This window comes from Cyprinodon variegatus, unplaced genomic scaffold (assembly GCF_000732505.1).
Source record: "Cyprinodon variegatus isolate N-32 unplaced genomic scaffold, C_variegatus-1.0 Scaffold1499, whole genome shotgun sequence".
NCBI classification, from domain to species: Eukaryota; Metazoa; Chordata; class Actinopteri; order Cyprinodontiformes; family Cyprinodontidae; genus Cyprinodon; species Cyprinodon variegatus.
The window spans coordinates 4,190-13,962 of record NW_015151952.1 but is presented as its reverse complement, the minus strand read 5'-3'; the positions used below and the strand labels follow the sequence as shown (position 1 = coordinate 13,962).

General features: G+C 36.5%; 2 protein-coding genes across 4 annotated transcripts in view; both read left to right on the top strand.

Annotated features, from left to right (window-relative positions):
- The window catches only part of polk (polymerase (DNA directed) kappa), a 10,399-nt gene extending 8,439 nt beyond the window's left edge, over window positions 1-1,960 (top strand). For 2 of the 3 annotated variants that reach the window (XM_015403437.1, XM_015403436.1), the window contains 2 exons: window positions 783-831; window positions 1,487-1,959. In XM_015403437.1, coding sequence (XP_015258923.1) covers window positions 783-831; window positions 1,487-1,568 — 131 coding nt within the window. In that variant the 3' untranslated portion in view covers window positions 1,569-1,959. Of the gene's footprint in view, window positions 1-782; window positions 832-1,486 lie in introns of all 3 variants that reach the window. The other variant, XM_015403438.1, reaches the window with a different exon arrangement.
- A 782-nt stretch (window positions 1,961-2,742) lies between these two features.
- LOC107103653 (ankyrin repeat and death domain-containing protein 1B-like) lies at window positions 2,743-9,407 on the top strand. Its single transcript, XM_015403439.1, has 10 exons — window positions 2,743-2,991; window positions 6,384-6,484; window positions 6,598-6,696; window positions 6,785-6,883; window positions 6,984-7,088; window positions 7,940-8,041; window positions 8,208-8,306; window positions 8,590-8,688; window positions 8,846-8,944; window positions 9,071-9,407. The coding sequence occupies exons 1-10, from the start codon at window positions 2,832-2,834 to the stop codon at window positions 9,173-9,175; spliced, it is 1,068 nt and encodes a 355-aa protein (XP_015258925.1). The 5' UTR covers window positions 2,743-2,831; the 3' UTR covers window positions 9,176-9,407.
- The last annotated feature ends 366 nt before the right edge of the window (window positions 9,408-9,773 follow it).

Genomic DNA, 9,773 nt, shown 5'->3' with positions numbered 1-9,773 from the left:
CCTTCCTTCCTTCCTTCCTTCCTTCCTTCCTTCCTTCCTTCCTTCCTTCCTTCCTTCCTCTCTGTCTCTCTCTCTCTCATAAATTACTATCTTAGAACAAATGTATGTATATCTATTCCAATGAACCAAGTACAATAAGGTGTTCCCAGATCAAGATGCATGATAAAGTGTATCATATAATTTTTTATATAACTGTAGACACCAGATCAAACTGTCCAGCAGAGAGACATATGCTTCCCTTTGTCTTCTGAAAGGTTCATTTTGTTCTGCTGCTTCTGCACAGCAAGAATCAACTACTGCCTACTAGTTTATGTTAACAATGGGGCTCCAGGTATACTATTAGCTTCCTCATAGATCTTAAGTGTAATGGAAGACACCGTGCTGTTAAAAGTATCCATAACCTGTGAGCACATCCTTTCTTTGGAGGGAACAGAAGCATTGTTTTATTTCAAAGGGCTCTCAGTGGCCTGTGACCCTTACTGACAGTGGAACTGTATGAGAAGGTCTTATTGATCCCGACAGAGAAAGGACATCTCATTTCACCCCTGCCACCAACCCCCCCCCCCTCTTGGAAATGGCATTCAATCTATCCGTCCTATCTATCCCCAACAATGAACTAAGGCCTGTTTTTTCTCTGAAACAAGCTTCTAGAAACGAGCTCTTTATGTTTCTCAAGAGATGTTGCATCTATGTAGCTCCTCAATGGGTGTCTGTTTCCACTGAGAGACCAGAGGAGCTCCTTTTTCTCCTCCATCTAACAGGTTGCATGTCTCTGCTTGCAGACGTCGGGCATCCCCTGCCAAGGCAAGCCAGTAAAGGAAAGAGCAAACGGTGAGGCGATTTAATGGCTTTCCATATGCTGTTCCCAAATGTTTTCTCTTTGCAAAACAATTCAGACCAATGAACTGTTAGGGATTTTGTAATACTATAAACACATTAAATGTATAGAGAAGGAATTTCAGGAATTTATGAAAAGACTTTAAAAAAAAAATTTGCCCATCCCAAAAGTGAGCATCCGCAAAAAAAAAAAGATAGCTAGTAGCTACGGACAATAACGTAGGACAGCCGTACGTAAACATATAACCAGAATGATTGACAATTAGGAGGACCACTTATTTTGATAATCCACCCGGAAATAAAAGATCTTCCTCTATACCTTTAAGCATGGTTATTTTATTAGTGTGCGCGTTAAATCAATGCAAGTTAACCTGAAATTTTTCATGAGATTTTTAAGTCTTGCCATAGATCCTTAGCTGAGTTTATGCTTGACTTTGACTTGACCATTAGAATTAAGGGTTAGAATAAAGGATTTAATCACTTGTTCTTGTTTAGGTGAAATATGGATCATATAGAAAACACTGGTTTTTAAGAACTGGAGGCGCCTGCCCCAGTAATCCAAACTATCCCACTGTAGCTCTCTTGAGTGAAACCAATGATAATATCCTTGAATAACTGCCATTTTCCCTGTCTTCCTTTCTTGTTGTAGACGAGACACACCTTCTTCTCCTCCATCTAAAAAAGCCAAAAGCTTAGGATCCTGCAACACCATCGACAAGTTCTTCAGGTGAATGTAACGACGTGGGAAATGTCAGGAAGCCGGGTTGAATTGAAGATATTTCCTGCAACAATAAGAGCCACTCTGAAGGTTTTATGCTGGCTAGCTTTAGTCCTGCCAGGACCTGGCAGCCCCGCACATAAGGACACATTCTTAGCTTTCTGCTGCTACCAGAAGCCAAGCACTTGCACTGATTAATTCCTTTTAAGCAATAAGTAAATTTGGAGGTGACTTTTAAAGTTTGCAGATACCAGATTATTTATATATATATATAGTTTTTTGGCAACATAATGGGTTGTGTATTGAACATTGGTATAAACAGCCACATGGTCGTCTTTGAAAATAGATTTTATATTTAGCAAAACAGCAAAAAAGGAGTGAAATACAACATAATACAATAGTATTTATTTCATGAAGTATATGCTGTCCATTTTAATCTCTGGATTTTCTTCCTTTGCACACTCATTTGAAATCCAAATGAAACTAATGTATAAATATAGTCAATTAAAGATGAGGATATCTGCTAACTATTTTATTTATGTTATTTTAATCTTTGCCTGTTTTATTCATCTTTTGTGTTACAACATGTTTCTGTCAACAAGCAATAAATATTAAACCTAAAATCTTGTTGAAATCACTGCTCACTCAGTTCCCATTTAACACTTCATTTATTTTTGCAGTGCAGTTAAAAAGGGAAACTCCTAATTGTTTTATTCATAACAGTCATGGTGTAATAGATGTCAACTGTAGGTGTGAAAAACTTCTCGTTTCTTTACAGTCTGTAAGTAACGGAACCGTTATAAGTCCACAAAATGCTGTGGTCTTATATATATGTATGTGTATATATATATATATATGTGTGTGTGTGTGTGTGTGTGTATATGGACTCACTGTATATAACCTACTGTATAAAACCCATGCACCGGTTCCTCCTTTTGGCACCTTCTTCTTTTTGACTATTGAGCCGATGTAAAAACTAAATTCTTCACTGTGAGATCAATAAAGTCAATCAATTACATTATGTTATTCAGAAGAGGTAAATAGTTCTGCCACCCTCGAGTTGAATACAGCTGATGCTAGTAATGGTAAATATTATGAGCTGACTTTGTGGGCGTGACCCAGGAAAGCAAACATGGATCAACCTTCAGAAAACAGAAGACTTAGACTTCCTTTTAACCTTCTGCTGTTTCTCTCCTTCCACTTAAGTAGTGTGTGAAACTGGGGTAAAACATTCTAACCTGACTCCTTACAAATAGCTAATTTATATGAGGTTGACATGGAGAGAAGAGTTTTGGCTCTGAGGAACAAGATCAAAGATCATTGTCCCAAAAAGGAAAATCTGGACCTTCCAAAGTGGATGCGACAGGAGACTCTCATGGGGCTCAGCAAGCACGCAGACAGAGAGACTGACGGAAGCTTTGACACCAACGAAATGTGTGAGTTTGCAACATCATAAAAAAGGAAAATAACGTTTTTTGTTCAAAACTTGTTTTAAAACTCTATTAGCAGCTTTTTTTTATTTGCCCCAGTTCTGTATGCTGCATAGTAAATTAGTTTTTATTTACTCATTTTTAAAAAATCTTTAAAATAAAAATATTCTTACTAGGATAAAAAGAAACCCTCTACCACATACGGAGTCTTAGAATTAGAGTTCAGATCATTTTAAATGTTCTAAAAGAACTTCATTGCTTCTGCTCATTTCAGTAGTCAGATATATTTACATTATAATGTCCCTGCAGAACATTGTTTGTTCTTGAAGGAGGCATGGAGATGCATCAGTTTAAAGGAAGATATCACAAACTAGTGTGACAAGTTTACTGTAGTAATATGTTTTTTAGGTTTGAACAATAGTTATGACATCTAGAGCATTTTACTGTGGTATAATATTAAAAACTTTAAACATTATTTAAAAAGTAATATTCATGTTGTATTCATATGATAATGTTCTTTAAACTTCTGTAGCATTATAATGTGGTATGAATCTGCTGTGGTGGTTTTCCTATGATTCTATAAGAAATAGCCCCAATTCTGATTTAACATTTTTATGAAATATCACATAGATTACCATTAGGCTTAGTCAGCTATTACATTTGCTTTTATTTTAAGTTCAAGAATAATTTTGATTAGAGTTTTTATTTCGCCATATGTAAATACAGTTGTACAATATAATGCAGATTTTGGTTTTGTTCTTTTTTCTGCAGTGTTTTTCTTCTTTCTTTTTTTTCTTGTAGATCTTTGGTAGAACATTGATAATTTTTTATCCACAACAGCAAAGCTCATATAAATTGACACTTTTTATGTCTTTTGTAAATATTAACCTAATTTCTCAGTTTTGTCAGATTGCTGTTTGTTTTGTTTTTTTTCGGGCTGGAAATTAAATCTTTTTGCACAGCTCCTTGGAAGAGGTGTGAAAAAGGAGATTTTATTGGTTGATTAGTGCAACCCCAAAACATATTCAAACCTAACAAAGAACCAAAAGCTATTCTATAAAATTTTAAAATGAACAGCAACATACTTTGTGAGACTGTATCAGTTTTACCTTTTATTCATATCAGCCAGCTCTTCTTTTTTTTCCTTTAATGTTGCTAAAAGTCCCATTTTGATTCCTGCACAGTTCTTTGACATTTTAGTCTGACATTCAGCACCTTAGATTAATTAATGCATTATCAAACATTTCTATCAAACAACTATAAAAAAGCTCAGATCATAACTTGTCTACCAAAGCTTCATGATTGTATAGGGTGTTGATATGGTGTGTATGGAGACCATAGAGAAGTATTGTGGTTTATACATAGCGGCAAGAATTTTAAAGAATTTTATAAGTATTGTATTATTTAACTGGCCCCATGCAAGGACACCAATTATACAAAAATAAAAATGTATTTATTTATTTATTATAAAATTGTATTTAGTTTAGATGTATTCAGTTTAGATGTTGCTAATGGCTTTTATCAACCTAAATAGTTGCTTTTTGTGTTGTTCTTATATAACTATTACACACATTTGGAAAAAAGAAATTTGCTTTACTAATAAAACAAGAGATATTAACACACTGTATATTCTAAAGGGTGTTAGGTTGGGCAGAGGTTTGTAGAGGACCCAAATGCAGAGGCAGAAGCTGAGGTGGTTTCTTGCAGATTTAAGAAGGAGTAGTGGCAACAGAACCATAAATCCGTAAATAACTCATATGGGAACATATGGGTTTAGGAGGGGATGAAGGAATGAAAAGAATCCAGCCAACAGTAACTGCAGAGGAGGAGTATAAATGCCAAAAAGAACAATGGATGGAGTAAGAACTGATTGGGAGCAGGTGTAAACAGAAGGAGCTAGAAGGGAGCTGGGGGAAAGGAGGCTGATACAAGGGGGCAACAGAGAGTAAACAAGAAATGCATAAGAACTCAAATGCAAACACAAAACAATTAGAATGAACTGAAATTAAATTACCTAGAAAACAGAATGTCATAAATTAAAGTGTAACTGAAAAGAAAAAAGAAAACTTAAACAGAACCAAAAACTGCAGAATCATGACAAGGGGAAGGGTTTAGACATTCTACCCTATAAAGTCTAGCCATATCCCCTCTGGATGGATTTACTAGTATACTATATTAAGGCAAGTGGTGTCAAACATTATTTCTTCACCAAGTAGATGTGGCTCACCACCAGACTCAAATATTAGCTCATGAGTAGTGCTCTATAGAAAACGTCTGCATTCTAGCGAGAAAATTTGGCCATTTTATTCAGGTGTGTCAGGCAGGGGATACACACCAAAGTTACAGGAACCCAGGCCTCAAGGCTTGAGATTGAGAGCATAGCTTTATGGGAATTGTAATGTTTTTCGATTTAGTTTTGGTGAATACTGTGCTGTTAATATGATCATATGGTGCAGAAGAGAAGCATTCGCAAACCATGACCCCTTCGCTTCTATACTTCACAGAAGGCATGATGTTCATTAGCTTTACACTCTTGACCAAAAATGTAAGACCTCTTAAGACAGTTTTAAGTAAAACTACAAAAAGCAAAAAGATTAAATGGGAGTGAGACAAAAACAACAACAAAAAAAAAAAAAACAACTTAAAGTAGTTTTCTGCAATCAATCATTATACTGAAATCGGCTGTTCATTAGCTCATCAAAGGTTAAACTAAATAGAATTTAAAAGTCTTAATTTTTGCCAAAATGTGGATCTGTGGAAGTAAGACAGTCATTTTAAATTTCTTCAAAATTCCTAAAGATTGTGGAGCAAAAGGTCAAGTGATAGACCCAAAACAATTGATCTGACTCTGAAAAATCATCTGGCTGTCCGTCAAGATATTGGAGCATCCACAGCCGAAGTTAAGCTTGTCCCCGATGCAAGCTGCAGTAAGATAATCATCAGGCAGAATCTGCAAGGGAGACGGTTTAAGGCAAGGTGTCTTTCAAGGCCTCTTCTCCTTCAGTGGCAGAAAATCCCCAGTTGGAAATCAAACAAGATTTTTCCTGTAGTCCAATTTTTTTTTTTATTCTCTCTGGTCAACTTCAGTCTGTCCATGTTTTTTTTTTTTTTTTTTTATTATTCCTTAATGTCTATCCAATTATCATTGGATGTCAATGTAGTTTCTACTTAGGATTGTGTTACTACACACTTTACAGTTCTGGGTGATCAAATTCTAGATGAGTAAACTGCCAAAACAAATGTTTATGATGGATAAAATCAGTAGATCCTTAACAAGAAAGAATGAATTTCTGAATTTCCATGATAAACATATTGAATTAATCCACATTATAGTGTTTTGGTGTAAACTAAACTGGTTGTGTGTGTGTGGACCCCCCGCCCCCCTAAATGTGGAGCAGTGCTTGACATCGAGAAGCAGTTCATGGAGGCAGCAAAGAGGGACGATGTGAAGACCATGAAGTATCTTGCAAAAAGTGTGAATGTTAACGCAAAGAATGTGGTGAGTAGAAAACATAACGTAGAATGTCATCCTGCAAGAAAAGTATAAAAAGCAATATAGTTTAGCAGAAACTTTCTGTAAAGAAGCCGCAGTAATGTGATCTACAAAAACAGCACAACAGGACAGCCCTTCACTACGCAGTAGCTGGCAAAAACAAGGATGCAACACAGTTCCTTCTGCAGCGCAGGGTCAAAGTGGATCAAAAGGACAAAGTGAGACAGATGAAGAAAAACATCAACAAACCAGAAAAGCAAGCTAGGTTACATATTTAAGTATATTACTGTGTTCTTGTAATGGCAGTTTGGTATGGCCGCCATTCATCTAGCTGCCTGGTTCGGCAGTTTGGAGATGCTGAAGCTATTGGTCCAGGCTGGAGCTGAACAGAAAGTTGAAAATGAGGTAAACATTTATAAGAAGGTTATCTAACCAACAGAAGGCAATAAAAAGCAAATATATGTGCTTCATGTGTGTAAAATGCTTTTTTTAAATTAATTCCCAGGAAGGACTGAACATCATGCACTGTGCTGCCATCAACAACCACACTGATATTGTGGAGTATATTATCAACGATATGCAAATGAAAGAATTAGACAAGGATGATCAGGTATTTGCTTTTGATAAATAAAATGTCCTACTTTTTTTTAATAAAGGGCATCACATTTGTACAGTGGATCTTTCATGTTCACATTTCTGTTAAAATTATAGTATTTTGAAGAAATTTCTCTCTAAAAAGTCTTTTTGATATGATATTTTGTACATTTTAAGGTAAGGTTAGATCTGCATGTGAAAGTAAAAAGGTGCAAGAACATGATGCATAAGTGTGCACACGATTAAAATAACACTCTGTTAAAGACCCTTTTTTATTTAGTTAAAGTTAAAACTTCATAAATTTAAATCTGCCATCCGTTTGCAATTCTGATAAAACTGCAAAACTATTTTAAGGTGAGTTGGAAAACTGCAACAAGCCGTGTCCTTTAAAGAAACCACCCAGATCAAGCTGGAAATTTCTCAGAACATCAAAGGGAAGCATATGGTGGAAGCAACTTTATGAACACAGCTTTAAAACAGCAACAACAACAACAATGCAACATGGGGGTAGAAGCCTCATGATTATAGGTTGATTGTCTTGAGATGATACAGTGTTTTTAATTAAATCAATACCTCCGGTCAAAGAGCACAACAGGCTGACACTGAGGACAAGATGACAAAGACTGGACTTAGGGCTGGGAACATGTATGCAGCCAGGTCTTTGCAACTTTTATATTTAGATCGTTTTGTACCAGCTGCATTATACAAACTGTAAAACTTTTATTGTGAAAACATTTCAAAAATGTTGTGTGACTTTGGTTCTCATATTTTGTCACAAAATCCTGGCATTTTAAACCGATTTGTAATTTTCTTTTTACATCCACAATGTGTTCCTGCCTGCACCTGCATTCTCTGTCTGTATTCCAGTCAGGAAATCATCCATTTGCACTGGCAGCAGAACATGGAAGCCTAGAAATGCTAAAAATACTGATGGAGCCATACAGCATGGCCACAATGAAGCCCAATAAGGTTGGTGTGTCTGTTTTCTGTAGGATAATGATGCATCTTGTTCCTTGTTTAAATAAGGGCATTTATGTCTGAGTCCCTGCATGCATATTGTTTGCATCATACCTACCAGGAAGCTCAAAGTCAACCCCTCTTTGATGCAAATTATTCCCTCCCTCCATTCTGGCAGAGAGGGGACACGCCCCTGCACTTAGCTGCCAGGAACGGCCACTTGGACGCCATCCAACTGTTGCTGCAGAGCTTTGATACTCGGGATGAAGTCAATGTTGTAGGAAATCCTCCTCTCTTTCTTTGTTTGAATGGATAATCCACTGCTGCATGGTGGCTCTATTTAGGATTAATTAAGAACTATCAGACATGTTTCTGTTAATGCAACCACATATACTATGATCCAGCATAAATGGAAACCCTAACTTCTAAAGGCTGTACTGTGATTTCTACATTCATAATAGCATTATAGACTCTTCAAGCTATTTCAGTTTAATTATGTTAACTTTGTTTTGTTTCTGCTCACATAAATAGTTGTTTTATTCTAAACTCCTGTGTTGAAGGATGGTGAGACGGCTCTGTACCAGGCTGCAGATACCGGTCAGGAAGATTGCATCCTGGCCCTGCTTGAGGCTGGCTGTGACCCCAACATCCTCACAGTGGTATAACCAGATTTAAGCTTTAAAAAATTATATTTATATCACTGTCAGTCGTTTAAATAATCCCCTTTCAAATATGTGAATGCTTAGTGATTTGGGTGGTCATTGAAAAATCCTACATGCAATTTAGGTTCTGGAGCTTAACTCCTGTTTTCCATAGGCCAAATGCAGTGCTCTCCACCCGGTCTCAGAAAAAGGAGACTTGTCTTTGGTCCAACTCCTCTTAGAGTTCAACGCCCATACAGATGTTCAAAACCAGGTGAGGAAACACAAGCCAGCTGGGAAAAGTACATTTCCATAATCTCGTAGAGATGCTGCATCTAACCTCTGCATCTGGATCATTTCTCTTTTCTTTCTGAGAAAATAAATTAATGTTTCCTCACAGCAGCTGGAGGCGCCACTCCACCTGGCAGTGAAGAACAGTCACATCCCTGTAATCCATTCTTTAATAGTGGCAGGCTGCAACGTTAACATAGCTGACAAGGTATGATAACACAGCAGAATAACGACAGGGGCTCACAGACATTAAACAACCAAATTACACTTTCCACACTGATCAACAAACCCACTTCTTACTTTCTTTGGGCATTAGCAAAAATAGAAGATAAAAAAAAATGGAAGGGGATAGATTGAAGTTTGGAAGATAAAATAAAAGAGCTTGATGGAAGGAATAAAGTTAAGAAGGAAAGAAAGAGGAGAAACAGAAAACAGAATTTGTAAATAAGGCGGAAACGGGGAAGGGAGGAAAGAAGTAAGGAAATCTGAATGTGTCAGTAAAAATAGAAGGAAAACACAGGAAAGAAGGACAAACTAAAGAAAAACAGTGAAAAAAAGGAATGAATCTAACAATGAAAGGCAGAATGGGGTAGGAAGTATAAAAAAGATAGAATGAAAGAAGGAGGGAAAGAAGGAAAGAGTACAAAAGAAAAAGCACAGCGTGATGGGAAAAAAATGAAGTGAGAAAGGAACAGAAAAAGGAAGGGAGAAAGGGAGAGATAAAGAACGAGTGATGGGAAGCAGAAAGTAATACAGCATTTAATAGAGCCAACAGAGAATGAAGCCAAATATTAATTCAGTATTTATTGAAA